A 21,066-nucleotide genomic window follows, 5' to 3' on the forward strand; every position below is an offset into this window, starting at 1 on the left:
CTTTGTGCGTTTTGCCCATTTATCTCCGTGATTTTTTCACATTGATTTGTAACAATTCTTTGCATAATAGAGATAGTAGCACTTCATCATTTGTGGGCAATATTTTTCCCCCCAGTTTTTCATTTATCTTATTTCTGGTAATCATTTTTCCTTTCCATTTTATAAGTTTTATATTTTATCTGGTTCAGGTCATTAGAAACTTTTACTATGTAATAAGTGTCTGGTATGCATTACCAAGCCTCTCCCCTTTTATGATTACAAAAGCATTCGCCTGTGTTTTGTTTTAGTGCTTTTATGGTCTGTCTTTTACATTTTAACCTTTGGTTTATTCAGAATTTATTTTGAAGATTCACCCTTATTTGTTTGTGTTTTTTTTTTTTTAAATAAGGCTAGCCAGTTTTCCTAATATTTTTTTTAATGTTTATTTATTTTTGAGAGAGAGAGACAGAATGTGAGCAGGGGAGGTTCAGAGAGAGAGGGAGACACAGAATCCGAAGCAGGCTCCAGGCTCCGAGCCATTAGCACAGAGCCCGACGCGGGGCTCGAACTCACAAACGGTGAGATCATGACCTGAGCCGAAGTCAAGATGCCCAACTGACTGAACCACCCAGGCGCCCCAGTTTGGACATTTTTAATCCACGATTTTGAACCCCGTTATAAATTTCCATGCATTTAGCCTAAAAAATGTCATTGAAAAAACTCACCAGATATCAAGGAACTGAGTATTTTGATTCTAGCAAGTTATTCACTTCTGGCTTTAAATGAAGAATTCCTTGAAAAATGAGGTATGCCTTATCTTTGACTGGAAGCTTTTTTACCTGATGGCAATTTGTGTATCAAAGATAAAAGTCTTATTATTCAGGTGGATAGGGTTGTTTGTATGTCCCCTGAGCGGACAGATACAATTATTTAGAATTGAGAAATACAGCTATACTGTTGCTGTGCAGCTATACTTTGCGTGTATGTGTGACCACGATTACAGACACGAACAAGTTTGCACAATGGGTCGCCAAACCTAAATGTGGGGTGTCCCGATCGGAACGGGGCAGGGGCACCAAATGTAGGGTGCTCTGATTGGGTGGCAGCCGGTGGTGCGGGAGGTGAAAGAATTCACCCAGAGCAGAACAGAAGAGATCAGAGTTTATGGAATATACTGCAGGGGGGCAGCGGGCAGGACAGCAAAGGAGAGACTGCCTTATACAGGGGTGTTGAGGGGTCGCAGTTATAGGGCGGAGTGAGGGAGCCTGGGGACGGATGGAATTTTCTGTTTTTTGGGAACTTAGGCACTGTGCCCGGTTGTGACTGGTCAGTGAGGGCCTCTGGCTCTTTTGGGGTGGGTCGCCTAAAGAGCCTGTTTGCATTCAGCTCGGTGGCTTTGGGCCCTTTGGTTTTGCTCTATGCTAAAGAGTTAATGATCCTAAGATGACGTTTCACCAAATTTAAAGAATAGAAAAGGCACCAGTTTGCGTGCAGCCTTGCATCCAAATTCCAGCTCCAGAGTTCACAAGTCTGTGGTCCTGAGCGCGGCCCTTCCCATGTCTGGGCCTCCGCTCTCTCATCTGTAAAATGGGTTAATAAGTATAACACCGATCTCACACTGCTGTTGGCAGGACTGGAGGAAAGCTGTAATCTGCTGTGGCCAGGGTTAGCCGCTGACACCCCAGTGCCCTCACGCCTGTGGTCTTAAGGTAAACTCCCTTTTTGGGACAACAACCGAGGTGTTGATGGTTTCTGTTTTGTTTTTTGTTTTGTTTTTTTTGTTTTTTTGTTTTTTTGTTTTTTTTTTTTAACAAGGCACAGTACATGTAGCAGAGTCCTTGACCTCGGCTTTGTTCCTGCCCACCCCTCCCCCACTGCTCCCGGGGTCCTGCACCCACCGCAGTCTAGTGCCACTCAACTTCCATTCTCACCCCAGCCCGGAAAGCCCTGGCCCAGCGTGGGTGGGACCTTGTTGCTCCATCCAGAGCTCGCCCTGTCCTCTGAGCCCCCTCTGCATTGGGCTGCTGGCTGGGGTCCCACTTGGTCCCGCCACCTTTCCCTTCCCTTGGAGGATACTTACCCCGAGGTGTCTACATTCCCAGAGAGGATGATCGGGAATACGGATGTCTGCTCTTACTGTCCGACTTCCTGGCGTCATGACAAAGAGGCTGTCGGGTGGCCCAAAGTCAGGTCATCAGGGTGGCAGCCATCCATTCCAGGGCACTTCATCGGAAGGTGGCTTTTGCCCTCACACTTTGCCTTCTGTAACAGTTCTTTATGTGCCTGGCACATGTCCCTGATTCACGAGAACTTATCTCTTAATCATCTCTCTTCTGGGTAGGCAGGCGTGCCTCTGGGTGACTAAGGCCTTGCCCTGCCCCGCACCCACCAACAATTGTCTGTGGTCCTGACACAACAAGGACAGGTTTGCTTGCTCAGATTTCAGAATCCTGAAATCTGAAAAAACAAAGGAAAGCTGGAGAAGAAAAGAGAGTGTTGTAAGTAGGAGTCTTTTTTTTTTTTTTTTTTTTTTGCAAGGGAAAGAAACCCAGCTCCAACTGGCTGAAGAAGGACAAAGACCTGATCGGGGAAAATCCAGCCTGACTGGCTCGGGGCCCGGTGGGCAGACAAAATATCGAGCTCATCCACCTTGTGCTCCGTTTGCTTTCTTTTCCTCGGTGAGTTTTCCGTTCTCTTTGGGCTCATCCATCATGGTGGCAGTGATGGCCGCTGGTGACTCCTGGTCCCTCCGCCCCTCCGAACCGCCACCCCCTTCCCAGGAACTCTGGAGGAATAGCACATCTCGTTCCCAAAAATCTCCAGAAAAAATGCCCGGAATTGCAAGTCAGGGCCTGACTTGGACCATAAGCTCATCCCCAAGTCAGTCGGGATGGCCTGAGTGTTTGACTGGCTCGACCCAGGTGGATGTCCTGCCCTTGAAGGGGTGGGGAGGACAGGTTGGGGAGCTGAGTGGTGGCAGAAAGCTGTCAGCTCTTCCCAAATTGTGTGAACCGAGAGAGCCAACGGAAGACCTGTGGTTTCCCCCGGGAAAATCAAGAGGCTATCACCCAAAGAAAGAGGGATTAGGTCTTAAGTAGACACTAATGCCAGGTATCCATTACGGGGACAGAGCAAGAGAGAGAGCAGATGAGAGAGAGACACATACAGAGAGACGGAGATATTAGGGAAGCCGACCACTGACACAGAGGAAAAAGACATTTGCAATTTTAAGAAAAGAAGTTCCTTTTTTTTTTTTGTTAGCAATCAAGAAAGAATTATTATACCCATGTTCCTAGTAGCATTATTCACAATAACCATAAGGTGGAAACGACCCCAATATCCATCGATGGATGAATGGATAAACAAAATGTGGCATATCCGTGCAATGGACTATTATACGGTCTTTATTTTTTATTTATTTATTTTTTTAATTTTGGCGTTTATTTATTTTTGAGACAGAGAGAGACAGAGCATGAACGGGGGAGGGTCAGAGAGAGAGGGAGACACAGAATTGGAAGCAGGCTCCAGGCTCCAAGCTGTCAGCCCAGAGCCTGACGCGGGGCTTGAACTCACGGACCGTGAGATCGTGACCTGAGCCGAAGTCAGACGCTCAACCGACTGAGCCACCCAGGCGCCCCTATTATACGGTCTTTAAAAGGAAGGAAGTTCTGACACCTGCTCCCACCTGGGTGGCAGCTTCATCGCAGGAGTTTTTACCCAATACCCGGGATTCGTTGTCTTGCCACTTTGAAGCATGAAGAGGTGGACAAAAGTTTATTAGAGCATCCGATCAGAAAGGAAGATTAGCAGGAAAGCTCTCTTTACAGAGAGGGGGCATCTGAAAGTGAATGCCCACGGACTACAGGCGAGGGTCCTTGTTTTATAAGGTCCTGGTCAGCCCTCCCTTCCCTTCCCCCTCGTTCCTTCTCAGGTCCTACCCTTACTGGCTGGATAGCTCTACGTGCTGGGCTGTGCGGTCCTGACCGGCTCGACTCCATTGTGTGAGAGCTCAGACTGGTCTGTGGCCATATCATTCCTTGTGGGTCATACGTTTTAGGATCCACTACTTATCTTTTGTCATGTCTTTTGTCAGATTCCTGAGGGGAACCTGAGGGGCGTGGTTTGCTGTGATGAGCCGCTCCCAGCATTGTTCCCAAATCTGTTTTTTCCCATCCAGGGACCTCAGGCCCTAACCTTTCCCTCTCTTTTTACCTAATTTACCTATCTTTTCCTATCATACCTTGAGGACATTATGCGAAGTGAAATTAGCCAGACATAAAAGGACAGATATTGTATGATTCCACTTATATGAGGTAGTCAGATTCAGAGACAGAAGGTGTTTGTGAGGGACTGGGGGGCAGGGGGACGGCGAGTCATTGATGGGTAAAGAATTTTGGTCTGAGAAGATGAAAACATTCTGTAGGTGGATGTCATGATGGCTGCATGTAATATGAGCACACTTCATACCCCCCGAACCGCACGCTTACAAATGGTTCAAATATTAAATTGTCAGTGCGGGAGACAAGCCTCAGATGAGAAGAAAATATTGCCAAACATATCACTGAAAAAAGGACTTGTATCCGGAGTATATATGCTAGTCCCAAAACTCAATAGTGAGAAAACAACCAAACAGCTAACATACGGGCTTGAAAGATTCGAACAGACATCTTAGCAAAGAAGATAGGCACGTGAAAAAAAAAAAAAAGTTCAACAAAATGAGTCATAATTAGTGCAAATTAGAACGTCTGAACTCCAAAAGACTGGTCATACCCGCCGTTGGTGACAATCTGGAGAGCCCGGAAGTCTCTTACACTGCAGGCAGGACCTGGAAACTTGCTTGGTGGTTTTTTAAAAGTTAAATTCACACCCACCGTCCTTCTCTTAGGTAGTCACTCAAGGGAAATGACAACACGTGTCACTGAAAGACTCGTACAAAAATGTTCACAGCAGTTTTTTGGGCAGCATCCCCAAATTGGAACAAGGCCCATCCAAGGGCGAGTGGGGGAGGAGGCTGGGGCATGATCACACCGTGGAGACATCCACAGCAACCAGAGGAAGGGGACCTCGTGCGTGCTAGAACCTGGATGATGCCAAAATACACACGTCCAGGGAAAGAGGCCAGATGCTTGGTTTCACTTATGGAAAATTCTGGAAGACTCAAACCTATTCATAGTGTGAGAAAACAGATTAGTGGGGCGCCTGGGTAGCTCAGTCGGTTAGGCGTCCGACTCTTGATTTTGGCTCAGGTCGCGATCTCACGGTTAGTGGGTTCGAGCCCTGTGTTGGGCTCTGTGCAGAGCCTGCTTGGGATTCTGTCTCTTCCTCTCTCTCTGCCCCTCTCCCGCTCATTCTTTCTCTTTCTCTTTCTCTTTCTCTTTCTCTTTCTCTTTCTCTTTCCCTCTCTCAGAATAAACATAAAAAAAAAAAAAAAAAAAAGAAAACAGATTAGTGTTTGCAGACAAGAACAGGGTCACAAGGGAACTTTGGGGGATGATACATATGTGTTTGCTGTCTTGATTGTGATAAAGGTCTCATGGTGTGTCCAGATGTCAAAACATCAACGTTTAAATGTGTGTAATGTATTATCTATCAACTATACCTCAGTAAAGCTGCTCAAGAATTGATAAAAAAAAAATCCAAAAGATCCTTCTGGTTTCTATTTTGAGATCGTTTACCTGTGGAAAGCAAACCGATTCTGAGCCCAGTTACCTTTGACCTTAATTGAGTTGCTGGGCCTTTGAACTTTGATTTCCACATTTGCAAAATGGGGACAATACCTGCCTCACGAGACTGCCCTGAAGAATCAGCAAGGTCAAGTTTGTTAAATGCTCAGTAGGAGGTCTGGGATCGGACTCGACCCCTAACTTTTGTTGTTATTGACAACAATTTCAATTACTGGAATACTAAAGGGTGTGGAGTAAAGCCTTCTGATTTTTAAAGGCAGTTTCTAAAATGGCATATTCTTATATTATGGGCATAAAACCTGGCAGCCCAGGACACAGAGACTGAATTCAGTGTTCTCTCCCAGGGACCCTAGATTCGCCTGCAAATTCCCTCCTGGTTTTATCCAAAAGGTAACTTCCTAAACACAGACCGGTTTTATTTGTAACTTTTTTTATTGAAATGTAATATACACACAGAAAAGCACACAACTGTAACAGCTCAGTGACCTTTCACAAACAGAACTCACCCTTGCCAGCATCCAGATCGGGAGACAGAAGGTGGCAACGCCCCGGAAATCTCCACGCGCCCTGTCCTTGGCTTTGCTTTGTTTGGAACTTTTTATATAGGACGTGTGCTTTTTCATGTCTGGCTTCTTCCACTTTGTGACATGCATCTAATTGTTAGCCAGCCCCCGTGATTTATATTTTCCATACTTTCTCTCTTGCTACCTTTACAAACATTCTCATATCTTTGTTCAGACTTGAAGGATGAGAGGTTTTGCCAGATTTAGAGAGCAGTGTGGGTAAAAGAAACAGACCATCCAAAGGCTTGAAGGTGTAGAGAACTATGGGAGACATGCATTCTGGGGTACATATTTCCTGCTTAGTTCAAGTGTTTTCATAATTATGATCTTTCAAGTAGTTCCCAGATTTTTCTACAACGAACGATGAAATCAATGTCCCTGTATATATACTCTTACCTATTGGAGGTTATCTTTTGTAGGATTGATTTTCAAATATGAGGCTTGCTGGGTCTGTGAGTTTAAATATTTAATAACTATTGCAAGATTGTGTTACAGAATATTGTAGCAATTTACATTTCCACTAGCAACAGGAGTTTTACCTATTTCCCCATCGCAGTCAGTATTGCTGTTTTTAAAAAGGGGGTGCCTGGGTGGCTCAGTCGGTTAAGCATCCGACTTCAGCTGAGGTCATGATCTCGTGGTTGTGAGTTCGAGCCCCACGTCCGGCTCTGTGCTGACAGCTCAGAGTCTGGAGCCTGCTTCAGATTCGATGTCTCCCTCTTTCTCTGCCCTTCCCCTGCTTGCACTCTGTCTCTGTCTCTGTCTCTCTTTCTCTTTCTCAAAATAATAAACACTTAAAAAAAAAACAATGTCTGTTCTGGGGATGGCCCGGTGGCTCAGTCGGTTAAGCATGTGACTCTTGATCTCAGCTCAGGTCTTGATTGCTGGGTCGTGAGTTCAAGCCCCATGCTGGGCTCTGCCCTAGGCACAGAGCCTACTTAAAAAAAAAAAAAAAAAAAAAAAAAAGAATTCTGTCCTGTTGCTTTAATTTGAATTTTCTTTTTCTGGCTTTTAGAGAGACTGAGTGTCTTTTCATGTTTGTTGGCCATTTGGTTTTCCTCTTCTGAGAGTTATTTAATTTGGATAGTAGACACAGGATAAAAGCCAAAGCAAAAAAAAAAACCAAAAAACAAACAAACAAACAAAAAAAACAAGACGAGAACATTCTAATCACGCATACGGAATAAGCTTGTGGTGTCCAGCCCACAGTAGGTCCTTAGTAAACAGTAGTCATTCTACCGTTTTAATTGTTCACCATTTACAGATGGTGACAGTGAACTTTATTGATGAGACTTAGCAGGCTGCTTCTTGAGTCTGATGACCCTCCTCTGGCTGTAAAGGGTTCTGAAATAACCCACATGACTGATGTCTTGTGACTCAAAAGACATCAGTCAAGGAAAGGACGACGTGCTTAGGTTTAAACGAAACCTGCAGTTTCGCAGACAGAAAAGTGGAAAAAAAAAAAAAAAAAAAAAAAAGCTAGACTCTTTTCCAACCACTAAGTTGCCCTAAGCCCCTGGTCATCGTATGCTGAAAACAACGGCAGGGCTATTTAGATAGAAATAAAGCCACTGTTTCAGAAGAGACAAAGAGTTCTGCTTTTAGTTTCTGTGATTGTCCATCTCAGGATCAGCCTGAATTATCAAGCATCTGCATTGCAAATACTGGCTGGTTTCAAGAAGAAATCATTCAATTGAAAGCCTGGTGTCGCCAGGCAATTGGGAGAGTGTGTACTAGCCGGAAACGTTCTCTGCTGCAAGCGATAGAAATCTCAACTCCCACTTCCTGAAACAGGACGTATATTGTTCATTTCACAGGCTCCCAAACTGTCTTGGGTTCACAGCGTTCCTGGGCCAAAAGAAATGCCTGCTGCTTCTTCTCATTAAACAAATAGGTCCCAAAGCATGTAGCATTTATGTCCTAACAACTTAGCCATTTGAAAAGAAAATACACATATATTGAAAAGTATTTTATTTATATTTTCATTTCATTTTCAGATGACTACACATAACTCAGTTGAATTGAGTCCTTAAATAACTTCCATTATTAAATTCTACAGTTAATTACCACGAGATGTGTGTACTTTGGGGCACTGCACAACTTCCCAGACCTCGGAGTCAGGTTGGAGACCCTATTCCCTACATTTCCTCTTCCACATTGATTTTTATGCAGTACTTGCTTTTTATTATGGCAACTCCCATAAAGCCAGCTTTGCAAAGATATGATGTTATTGGAGAGAATGTAGGGCCATTTGATATTACAGCCTTGAACAACCTTGAGCTAGTAATTCACATGGTGTTTGACAGATATCGAGAATCACTATATTTCCCTTGAAGTTTTATAATCCCCCAAAGTCCCTGTGAGTTCAGCGTGGCTCTCTGGGGTGCCCTGGTACACAATCCGAGAAGATCAGGTTAATTTAACAAGGAAGTCAGATCTTGGGGTTAGTCTGGTGGCTTGGTGATATCATCAAAGATCCACCCTTCTGGCAAGTGGGACCTCTTGGTCTCAAGACAGCTGCCATGGCACCAACATCACATTCTTGCCCCACAGTGCAGCTATCAAAGTGAGAAAGGAAGGAAGAGCAGTGTGACAGGATGACATAGAACTGCTTTTATACTCCATCTGGACCTGGTGGTGGAGGGCAGACAGGTGTCTACAGCTGCAGAGACATCTTGAACTAAACAAGGATCTAAACAGAGATAAAAATCAGAGGCCTCAGTCATGTCAACCAGACCTGGGATTGGAAGACTGAGAAGTTTGCCAAGCTAAACAAGTTCTCAAGGAGACACTATCTCACTAGCCCACCGGTTATCCTAGTCGTTTGCGGGGGGACCAGTGTGTTGCTTATGGAGACGGCAGTCCACACGAGAAATCTTGAGTTGTGGAAATATGTTGTGCCTGAATGACATTCAGGTTTTCTTTGGAGAGCCACTGTTTTTGGAGCTACCAAGACAGTCCCTGGATCTAGCGAGGGAGGCTGTGTCTGGAGAGGTGACATCTAGTTGACCAGGGGTCACGGGAGAGACACCCGATCTGAGATTTCAATGTGCAGTACAGGTTGGCCCAGGGGGCAAAACAGGACTTCAAACAGAGGGAACAGCGCTGGCAGGGAGGGGAGTGGGCACATGGCTCATCGGACTGTTTAGGGTTTGTGTGACCAGAGGTGAGTCAGTGTAGGACTCACAGCCTGTGTGGCCAGCTCTGGGAGTTTGGTTTTGCCCTGAAAGCCATAGGAAGGGCTGAAAGGTTTTAACGCAGGGAAGGATGTGATGAGGTTGATAGTCTGGGGAACAACAGCATCTGTCATGTGGCAGAAATTTCTGGTGCTCACAAAAAGCCTTTCTTTTTCCTCCTGGGCACGTGGTTAGACTACATTTCCCAGACTCCTTTGTGGTCAGGTGAAGCCATATGATGGACTTCTGGTCAACCAAACATGGAGGAAAGGGATATTTGCCATTTTAGGCCTAGCCCGTAAAAACGTCCCCCACGTCCTCTCTCCCCCATCTGCTGGCTGGTGCAGAAGATCTGGGGACCTAGATCGTGGGTCTCCAAGATGGAAATGGCTTGGATCCCTGAGTCACCATGTCATAAAGGGCCTGCTATTGTGTCAACAGTGAATCAATTTTTATTATGTTAACCCAGCTAAATGTTGGGTTCTTTTTTACATGGGTTAGCCTACTCTGACGAAAACCACAACAATAGGCGCTCTTGATGGGGCCTGCTCTGAATCTGGCACTGTCTCATTTAATCCGCACGACAGCCTTATGGGGATGGGGGACGCCGTCTTCCCACTTCTCCAAAAGAAAACACTGGGGCTGAGGGAGAAGCCAGCAGGCGATGGTGGAGAAGCCTGATCCCCACCTGCACCCAAGTGCTGAACCGTGCCCTGCTGGCTCCCAGTACAAGAGGAACAGATTAAAATTGGGTGAGGCAAGGGGACCAGATGAGGAGCTATAGTGACCCCAGCTGGGAGTTCCTGCCTGTGACGCGGGGAAGGTATCAGATGATTGTAAATCTTAACCGAGAGAATGCACGTGAGGTGTCCAGTGCAGGGCCTAGAACCTGGCAGGTGTATCCTGAACGTTTGATTTTTTTTTTTTTTTCAAGACACTAAGCAAGAACTCATGGAGGCCTGGGTGAAACCAGGAGAGACATGTTCTGGAAGCAGCTCTTGGCAGGACTTGGGCAGAGCGTGAAGGAGATGGGGAAGCACAAGGTTGGACAACTGCCTCGTGTTGCCATTTGCAGGGACACGGGAGGAAGGGTGTGAGACATCTTGTACAGCGTGAGGTGGGTACGGAGGAGGGGGAGCACAGGGCTCAAGATAATCAACGCTAAACCTTCCGAGATGTGCAGATATTCAAAAGAGGGGCTGCGTTCCTGAGCCTCCAGCTGAAAAGAGCTTTTAGCAAACCATCAGACCCTGGATGGATTCGCTCTGTCCTGGAGTGGATACTTTTTATCTACACAACCTTGGGCAAGTTCCGCAACTCTTTGTGCCTTGGTTTATCTTTGTGCCCTGAAGATAGGGATAAGAGATCATGGGGTTGTTGTGAATATATGCAGTGTGCTCAGCACCGTGTTAGATATGCAGTAGTAGTAAATGGGAGACGTCTTCACTACATTCTCTTCTCCCTGACGTTATTTCTCTATGGATCTCTATCTGTACAGAAAAATACTCAGGTAACAGATAAGAGCACTGAAAGAATCTTTGCCCATCTTATTCACTGCTACATTTCCAATTAGCTCTTAGAACTAGTTCATGGCAGGTACTTAAGTATTTGTTGAATGGATGAATAAAGGAATGCATCTCTCTCCTCTTTTTTTCTTCCTCCGTCCCTCCCTTCCTTTCTTCCCTCCCTCCTTTCTTCCTTCCCTCTTTCCATCCATCCATCCATCCATCCACCCGTCCATCCACCATCCACCCATCATCTACCCACCCATCCACCCATCCATCCATCCATCCATCTTAAAAAGATACTAGACTGTAGTGGCTTAACCCACAAGTTCTTTTTCCAATTGTGGTAAAATACACATAAAATAAAATCTACCACTTTTAACCACTTTTAAGTGTATACTTCAGTGGCATTAATTACATTAACATTGTTGTGTAAACCATCCATCTCTACGACGTTTTCATCTTCCCAAACTGAAACTCTGTACCCATTAAACAGCAACTCCCCATTCCCTCTGCCCCCCGCCCCCAGCCCCTGGCAACCACCGTCTCCTTTCTGTCTCTAGGACTCTACTCCAGAGACCTCCTATAAGTGGAATCACGCAGCATTTGTCCGTTGTGACTCCACCCACACGTTTTGCAATCACAAAACCTATGTGACCCTGGGAAACGTAACTTTCCTGAATCTCCACCTCCCCTTGTGGAAAAGTAGGAGTACCTACGTCGCGGGCTTACTGCTGAAGTGAGATAATGCATATAAGGTTCTTAGCCCGGTGCCTGGCAAGTAGAAGGCTTGTAGAAATTGCTCAATAAATACTTGTTACACGTAAATATCTGTTCTTCATTAGTAGACACCGGTGTTGTGCTGATTGTGTCTGCCAGTGTCACAAGCTCTTTGTCGTATGAACTCATTCAAACCACAAACGCCCCTATGTCGTCGGTTCTATTGCTAGCGTTCCCGCTTCACAGCGGAGAATACTGCGGCCCAGAGGGGACAGCAACACAGGGCTCCAGAGCCAGTTCACGGCAGAAACGGGCTTGGGATCCAGGCAGCCTGTTTCCGAGGCCTGCAGGCTTTCCCGCGACGCACGTTGTTACCGTGGCTGCCGCTGGCTGTCGGTGGGTGGACGGTCATCCGTCTCCGCGCATTCAGTCCTGGATCAGGCAGTGAGGGTGAGGGGAGTTGTTGAGGCCCCAGATACGAGGAGGAGACGTCTGAGGGAATCCACGGAAACATCACTGAAAATGCGCTGGCCATTCTCTCCCACGTGCGGTCCCATCCCAGAGGGGCCCTCCTCGTGCGCACACGCTGGTCTCCTCCGGACCCTTTTGGTGGCCGCGGGGACCCTTGTGGTGGCCCCACTCCCCAGGTGGTGCAGGTCAGCCGGTGCCTTCTCCCCTTGTTGGCAGAAAGCTTAGCGATCCTTGACCATCCCCTGCCCTGCCCAGTGGAGATTAAAAAAAAAGAAAATGTTTCCTCTTCTGGGCCCCAGGGCCACCTCCCACCGCGCTTTATTGCTTTCTTGGCACCCTAGGGGAGCCTCCGCAGTCCTTTAAAAGGAGCAGAGCCCGAAGGAGAATGAGCAGCCCCGGTCTGAGATAAGAGCCCGACAGCAGGTGCACTCTCCCAGCCAGCTCAGGCAAGAGCAGGTGCGCGGGTCACTTGGGCCCTGATGTCTGCGGAGGTGAGCCCGCAGCTGGCCTCTGCCTCTGCCTCTGCCTCCGCACCCTGGCCGTACAAGGGGTGCTGAGAATTGACAAGGCTGGGGCGCTGGGGGCTCCTTTCGGGGCTTTCCTCCCACCCGTGTCCGCTCTCCCTTTTCCCCGCTGCAGGCGGCTGTGTCTGTGTGTGACGCTGAGTTTGTCGGTGGCAAGGGGAAGCAGCCAAGCATGGGAGGCAGGTGTCGTGAATCCTGGTATGAGCGGTTCCTGCAGCCCTGTCTGGTCGAACTGCTGGGCTCTGCCCTCTTCATCTTCATCGGGTGCCTGTCGGTCATTGAGAACGGGCCGGACACTGGGCTGCTGCAGCCGGCCTTGGCTCACGGGCTGGCCCTGGGCCTCATCATCGCCACACTGGGGAATATCAGGTGAGACCAGTTCCGAGGGATCGGCCTAGGCTAACCTGGGTGGGCAGAGGCGGGGAGCAAAGCTACCAGCGGGGACCCTGGGCACATACGCAAGTTTCCCAGCATTGTACATAGGAGCGTGGGCTGGGGACTCGGACTGCCTGGGTTCAAATCCTACCTCTGCAGCCTACGGGCTCTGTGGCTTTGGGCAAGTCCCTCTCCAAACCCTAAATGCCCCACCCGTAACATGGGGAGAAGAGAGTATTTTTTAGTTTTTTCCTCAAGCCCACACATATACAATGCTAACCCAGTGCCAGGCACTGTTCTAAACACTTCCTTCCTCCCTCTCTTCCTTCTTCCCTTCTTTCCTTCTTTCCTTCCTTCCTTCCTCCTTTCTTTTTCTTTCTTTCTTTCTTTCTTTCTTTCTTTCTTTCTTTCTTTCTTTCTCTTCCTGCCTGCCTTTATATATATATATATATATATATATATATATATATATATATAAATTTTTTTTACATGTTTATTTATTTTGGAGAGAGAGCCTGAGTGGGGGAAGGGCAAAGACAGAGGACAGAGGCTCCAAAGCAGGCTCTGCACCATCAGCACAGAGCCCAATGCAGGGCTCAAACCCACGATTCGTGAGATCGTGACCTGAGCTGCAGTCGGATGCTTAACCAGCTGAGTCACCCAGGTGCCCTTCTAAGCACTTTCTAGATATGGACTCATTGAATGCTCTCAACAACCCCTTGAGGGTAGTTGCTATCATTATCCTCACTTTCCTGGTGTGGCCGAGAAAGGCCACGGGACTCATCCACGGTTTCTTGGTTAGTAAGTGGCAGAGCCAGGAGGAAGCCCACGCTGAGAGCCCCGTGGGAATCAAACGGCACCAAGTGCTCAGCTCCACATTACTGGTGCCATTAGAATAGGGTTTTCCTCCAGCCTAGGGAAAGACGGAGTTCAGCCACTCGGGAGCTCTTTTGCAGAGCCCGGACACTGGTAAAGGGACGCCAGGATACCTCTCTCTGTCTCCTAATTTGGAGTCTGGGGTCTCATTCTGACTGATGGCCACATCTCTTGAGGGCTGGAGCTCTGAGTGAGTCCGTAAGGAGTTAAGGGATGGTCGCCCACCAGGTCCTTCCTCTGGACACCGTGGGCTCTGGGTGTAGGGCAGGAATGGGGCTGCCCGCTTCTCCCCGGCTGTCCCCCACATCCCTCACCCCACCAGTGGGCACCTCAGGGAAAACGGGCAGGATCTGGTGCCTGTTTTCTACTTGGGCAAGGTCCTTGGCTCACTCTGGTGCTGCAGGGCCATCCTGGGGGGCCACCTGGGGGGACACATGCGCTCTAGTGTTGGCCTAGACCTTGGTCTCAAGACTTCCTTCTGCTTTTGCGGGTGACAGTGGTGGGCACTTCAACCCTGCGGTGTCCTTGGCGGCCATGCTGATCGGAGGCCTCAACCTGGTGATGCTCCTTCCCTACTGGATCTCCCAGCTGTGCGGGGGGCTGATCGGGGCCGCCTTGGCCAAGGTGGGTGATCCCCACGGGGGCTGGAGTGAGGGGAGTGGGGAGTCGGAGGCGCCCCACTCTTTTCCTCTAGGATTTTCCTTCATTGGGATCGGGTGGGTCCTTTTCTCCTGGGAAGGGGGCCTTTGGCTCTCCTTAAACACACCCTGTTCTGTCAGTGTCTGGACACAGCTCTCCCCTGGACAGACTAGGAAGCAGAATTTGGGACTTGAAGTTTCTCTCCCTGAGACCATTTCTGGCTTTGGAATGGCTTTGGATAATGTTTCTAGTGTTTTGCCGTTAATTCATTCACTCACTCATTCGTTCATTCTACAAACTGAGGGTGTGGGAAGGCTCTGGTAACTCTCCTTGAACTAACTTCTCTGCCTGTTCTCCAGTTTGCCTGCCTTTAAACCGAGTCCCTCGACGTGTGATGGGAGTTAACAATCAGTTTATGTCTGGAATCTTCTCCTGGCAGGACGGCTACCGCCTCCTCCCCGCCACTCAGGTTTTTATAGACCCACACATCACTTCACGGGCGGACTCCCTCCTTGCCTCCTTCCCTTCTTTTTTCCCCTTCCTGTTGCTGTTAAGTCTCAGTACAACCAGGGGCCCTGCAGGATGTAGGGCTTGTAGGCAAGTGTGTTAAGGGGCGTGGGGTCGGGTTGGAACAGGGGGCGCCCGTTAGCCTGGCTGGGGTTCGGCCTGTAGCTCTAAGCACTGGCCCATGGCAGACTTTGGTCTAGAGTCCCATTTTGCTGTCTTCCCTGCCCTGGTCTCCCCGTGTTCCCCTTTGAGAACCTTATCCCCTGTCTGCAGAGTGGGGGCTGGACCTTCCCGCTCTGATCCCTGATGGAAAGCAGTTCCTAGGCTCTCCCTCCAGCCGGGCCACCCGCAAACCCGCCCAACACAATCTGGGCAGTGCAGGGCGGAGGCTCTGGTCACTGAGCACACCCTCCCTGCGAAGCAATTCACACAGCTTCTCTCGGTAAATCTCCCGGCTGCGTCACAAGGAGCCACAGTCGGTTCTTAGAGGGCACTCGCTGCCTGAGTTCAGAGCTCTGATTACCATCACCTCCGCTTTATGGAGGAGGAAACGCAGACGAAGTCGGTAGCTGGCCCAGGTTCAGCCGAACCGGGAAGCAGCCGGGTCCAGATTTAGGTCCAGGGTCCAGAAGCTTGCTCTGCTCTCTTCCCTTTCCAGGTGCCCTGATGACTCCTGAGGCTGACTTCCTGTCAAGCCTCAGGGTTTCCTGACCCCTTCAAAGGGGCCTTAAAGGGGGCTGGCAGTGGGTGCATCTGGTCGGATGTGTTTGCAGAGTCTGTTGAGTAAGGTTTTTTTGTGTTCTTTTTTTCAAAGAGGATTGTCTAGTTACATGAGCTCTGGGGCCCTGACCCCTGCAGCCACTGCTGGGTTATCCCGTTTTACAGATGAGGCTCAGAGAAGTCCGGTGGCTCTCAGTGAAAACTGAAGCTGGGGTATGCGTGACTGTGGATTGGACAGAGCCTGTCACTGCCCCAGCGGTTGGGGGGCACGCGCTTCCCCTCGCTGCCCACCGTCCCCCTGGCCTGCCCACACGGTGAGGCCAGTGGCTTCTCTTCTCTCCGCAGGCAGTGAGTCCTGAAGACAGGTTCTGGAACGCGTCTGGGGCGGCCTTTGTGACGGTCCAGGAGCCGGGGCAGGTGGGGGGGGGCGGTGGTGGTGGAGCTGATCCTGACGACCCTGCTGGCACTGGCTGTTTGCATGGGCGCCATCAACGAGAAGACGCAGGGCCCTCTGGCTCCATTCTCCATTGGCTTTGCCGTCACCGTGGACATCCTGGCCGGGTGAGCGGTCCTGGGCCAGCCTTTGGGGTTGGGGTACCCAAGGAGGCACCTCTCTGCCCCTCTAGTAAGTTATTGCCGTGATGGAACGTGGGCCTCAAATGACCCTTCTAACATCATTCCAGGGAAGTCAGAAAACTGGCTTCTCATGTGAAATTTTCCTTTCTTTTGAAAAAGTTTTTTTAATGTTTATTTATTTTTGGGAGAGAAAGAGAGAGAGAGAGATGGAGAGCAAGTGGGGGAGGGAGACACAGAATCCGAAGCAGGCTCCAGGCTCCAAGCTGTCAGCACAGAGCCCGACACGGGGCTCGAACTCACCAACTGTGAGATCATGACCTGAGCTGAAGTCAGACGCTTAACTGACAGAGCCACCCAGGCACCCGGGAATTTACCTTTTTTTGTAGCGTTAAACATTTCTGTGAGCTGTGTTTGTTCAGTCAGTGGGAAGCCAGGTTTTAGCCTCAGCCTCACAAAGAGCTTCCATACCCACTGACTCATCTAGGGTGAGCCCCTCAGGGGTGCAGGAGGGGTTTAAGGAGACAAGCTTGGGTCAGGGATTGTTTCTCCCATTTTATATATGAGGAAACTGAGCCCAGAGAGAACACACGTGACTTATTTAAGGTCACTGGACAGTGGCAAATTAAAGGACAGATCTGGGATAAGAGCCCAAATCTCTTAGGGAAGGGGACAAGCCCCTTCCTCTTTTTTTTGGGGGGGGGGGTTTATTTATTGGAGAGAGAGAGGGAGGGAGAGAGGAGGGGGGTGGTGCAGAGGATCTGAAGCAGCCTCTAAGCTGACAGCAGAGAGCGGGATGCGGGGCTCGAACTTATAAACCAGACCCGAACCAAAGTCAGCCGCTCAACTGAGCCACCCACGTGCCCCGAGGGAGCCCCTTCCTAATGCCCACCTCCTTTCTTTCTCTTGGACACAGAACCAAGTCTAGGCGGTCCCGGCTCTGCCGCCCACATCGCTGTCATCCTTTGGGAGGTGGAGTCTGGGGAGCTTGGGGGGGCGGGGGGGGGGGGGGGGGGCGTGCGGAAAGCGCGTGTAAAGCCGCGGCGGTGCTTTGCTGCCCCCTAGCGGCTGTTGGTTCCTTTACAAGCCAACGATTCATCCTTTGGACTTTGGCTGCCGGGCAGGGGACCCCGGGAGACCCTCAGCAACGCGGCAAGGATACCGACCCCAGAACCAGAGAGGTAGCCCTGGAGAACAGCCCCCCTCCTCCCGTAGGAGACGCCAGGCCCCAAGCTTGTGGCACAACAAGGGCTAATAAGGGTTAGCTAGATTAAACGCTTGTACGTGAATTATATTGTGAGTCTTGGGCTCCTAAGTGCATTTTCGCAGTGGCTCCTGACAAGAGCCTATGAGATAGGTACTTTCTCCTCGAGCGAAGGGCACACAGCTAGAAAGAGCTGGGCTGGGTTTCGGATGCAGGTCAGCTTCACTCCGAAGTTCATGCGGTCGATGCTGACTGCTTGCCTTGGTTTCTTCAACGTCGACGAGGACCTGGACCCGTTTTCTCTTCCTGTCACCACGGAACACTCTCTGCTGTCTGTTCTTCTAGAAGGGCGTGGGGGGAGTGACAGAGAAGCCTTCCACTTCCCGGTGCTAATAGCCTCTTCGCCTGTGTCTTCTTTGGGATCCACCCCCCTCCCCCCGCCCCACCAGAGCCCCACAATATGGTGGCTTCAAGAGGGTTTCTGGGTGGTGTGTGACTTAAGCCTAGCTGGGGAAATGACCTTGACCTTGACGCGGCTGGGGCCTGGCTGGGATCTGGCGACCACGTGGCTGGGTGTTTGCAGGGGTGCTGTGTCCGGAGCCTGCATGAATCCTGCCCGTGCCTTTGGACCTGCTGTGGTGGCCAATCACTGGGACTTCCACTGGATCTACTGGCTGGGCCCGCTCCTGGGGAGCCTCCTCGTAGGAGTGCTTATCAGGTAGGAGCGTGACCCAGGGTCACCCGCCCCTCTCGTGGGCACCTGGTGTCAGTTCCCAGAGCATCCAGGGCTAGAGGGCTGGGATCTCACTTGGGTTTGAAGAAGGGAAGAGGGAGTCTTTTCCAGAGACAAAGATTATGGCTCCGGGACCTTTGGTTCCAAGTGCTGGAAATCCATCTCGACGTAGTTTACGTCACAAGGGGGAATTCACTCACTCACATAAATGAGAAGTTCACACGTGGCACCGGCTTCAGGTGGTGCTCAGTGTCTTCAGGACTTGGTCTGCTATCCTCTGGGCGGCTTCATGCTCCGAGAGGCTCTCCGGGAGAGGCAGAGATGCTCGCCGGAAAAGCTAGGCTTCTATGTCGGCAGCTTAACCACCCCAGAAGAGATAAAACAACAGCTCTGGCAAAAGCCCGGGGTCTCACGTTCACTGGTTTGGACCGGCGCAGCGTGGGTCGTGTCCCCCTCTGCATCCACCCCTGTAGCCACGGGGCTCAGGCACTCTTCCTGGCTACGTCGGGAGTTGGGGCGAGGTCAGCCTCACCTGCACGGCCACGTGGGCCACGAGTCGGGGAGCTCCTCACGGGGCGGGGGAGTCCTGTCCACAGAGAGAACCGTGGAGATGGTGCCCCCAAGAGCACGCGTGCCAGGAGATGCCATTGACACGAAATGCAACGTGAGCAGAGCTCCCGGGCCTCGTGCGGTGGGGAACAAGGTTGATGCCACCACAAGGATAGTATCTGCTTGACTGCTTCCCCTTGAGCTCTCCTTTTGTGAGCTTTGAAGGTCTGCAGGGGCCTGGTGTGTTTTTTGTTTGTTCGTTTTCCCTGCTCCAGGCCCTGCAGGGACCAGGGTCTGGACTTGGTACACGTTGAACCTACCTCCCGCAGCCTGGGAGGGCACAGTGGCTGGGCTGGTCTCTAGCGTTTGCCGCCACTGCCCATCTGCAGTCCGGCTTAGCCCACGGGTTGGCGATGAAGGGCATCACTGTTGCTTTCGGAATGGCCGAGAGAGCATCTCCAGGGAAAGGTTACTGGAAAGCAAACAGGAGTTTCTCCCTTTCCCTGAGGGGATTTGGCTATTGAGGCTGGAAGGGCTCAGGAGAGCATCTTTCTGGAGAATTCTGGGCCTGGAGACACTTGATGAAGGGCTGGGTCTCTCCTCCAGAGGCTCGGGGGCCTTATGGAGCCATCTTTTTTTTTTTTTTTTTTTTGTAGGTTCATCATTGGTGATGGGAAAACCCGCCTAATATTTAAGGGACGGTGACCCTGGTGGCATTGCTGCGGCCCCACCCAGAATGCAGACAGGTCACCTTCTGCATTTCCTGCCTGGGCAGAGGCCCAGAGGAGCCCCTCACTTGCTTCCCCCCCATGTGCGCCTGGCTTCCCAGATAGACAGACTGCCGCTAAGTTCTGAGGATGCTCTACGTTCTCCGAACTCCACTGGGCTCGGCAGAGACCTCAGCCTGGGGGGCGTGTTGCCAGCACGAGGGAGAGGTCTTTCTCGGGAGGGAGGGTCCCAGGAGCTGAATAGGTGGCTGTTTATGCGCAGGAGTTCACTGCCCCCGGCCCCTTCTCCTTCTCCTTCTTCGCTGTTACAGAAGGGCCTTCAGGGGGTTTCCCTGCTTCCTGAGCTGCCACTTTAGCTTTGCAATAAATAGTCCACTATTCCCTTTTGGGTGCATTTGCCTTTCATTTCGGACATGGGCGCTGCTGGGGAGGAAGCAAAAGTCTGGGCTGGGCCTTAGCTGTCCGGAGCCTGGCTTAGGGTCCGCATCAAGGTAGGTACTGAGGACGTGGGCAGTCCTAGAGCCCGTCTTCCACCAGGCCAGACCCATCCTGGAGCCCTGCCAGGAGCTCAGAGTCAATCCCTGATCAGAGGCCGCAGGGTCCAGGGTCTGGTTTAGTGGCCAGTGTCACCTAGGACACGGATCAGCCCACTTGAGGTGCTTGGCCGGGGATGGGGGCGAGTATGGGGGTCGGCCAGAGCTGTAAGGATCTCCCAAGGAGATCAATAACATGGCATAACATACGTCTGGAGAGAGAGTGGTGTTTCGATGGAAGATATGACTATCACGAATAAGGAAGGATTGAAAAAAGATACGGAGACACATTCGTAACCTCATACCTTCCAAAAAGAGCGCATCATCTCTACAATCTATGGGTCACCGATGGAAGTTGGTCATTGTAACACCATGAAGAAGGGCCGGGGAAAAGTAATTCTCAACAACGAATGAAGACTCACCCACTTCTACGAGATGAGCAAAATGCTCACCCGAGTAAAAATGAACAAAATGCTTAGAGAAAATCACCGATATGCTTTAGGCTGCCTGGTGAGAAAATGGGCACACCACATACCCAAACATCCAGAGCAGTTTTGGGAGACAAGGAGAATAACAAATAACAACAACAACAACAACCCTAAAAAAAAAAAAAAAGGAAAAAAGACAAACAGGCAATAATATAAAACCAGTAACAAGCAAATTAGAACATTTACAAAGAGTGACAAGTGTGAAAAGTTACTGTTTCATTTGTTTATGGGATGAAGTAAACCTTTGCAGGATGCTTGGGTGGCTCAGTTGGTTAAGTATCTGACTCTTGGTTTCAGCTCAGGTCATGATCTCACAGTTTGTGAGATCAAGTCCTGTGTGGGGCTCGGTGCTGACAGCTCGGAGCCTGCTTGAGGTTCTCTCCTTCTCTCTCTGCCCCTCCCCTGCTTGTGCTCTCTCTCTCTCAAAATAAATAAACATTCAAACAATTTAAAGAAAGAAAGAAAGAAACCTTTGGTAAATCTAGTAAATAACAAAATAGTTATATATACATACACATA

The 21,066-nt window shown here is 49.9% G+C and overlaps 1 protein-coding gene across 1 annotated transcript; it reads left to right on the top strand.

Moving 5' to 3' along the window:
• The first annotated feature begins 1,295 nt into the window (after positions 1–1,295).
• Positions 1,296–19,906, top strand: AQP8 (aquaporin 8). The gene is given in 11 exon segments (XM_053894387.1): positions 1,296–1,688; positions 2,518–2,657; positions 8,286–10,493; positions 11,874–12,023; positions 12,440–12,589; positions 12,738–12,991; positions 14,371–14,497; positions 16,085–16,159; positions 16,161–16,300; positions 18,100–18,234; positions 19,455–19,906. Coding segments are annotated over 7 exon segments (792 nt in total). The 5' UTR covers positions 1,296–1,688; positions 2,518–2,657; positions 8,286–10,493; positions 11,874–12,023; positions 12,440–12,577; the 3' UTR covers positions 19,504–19,906.
• The last annotated feature ends 1,160 nt before the right edge of the window (positions 19,907–21,066 follow it).

This window comes from Panthera pardus, unplaced genomic scaffold (genome assembly GCF_024362965.1).
Source record: "Panthera pardus isolate Hobbes unplaced genomic scaffold, ASM2436296v1 HiC_scaffold_5, whole genome shotgun sequence".
Classification (NCBI taxonomy): Eukaryota; Metazoa; Chordata; class Mammalia; order Carnivora; family Felidae; genus Panthera; species Panthera pardus.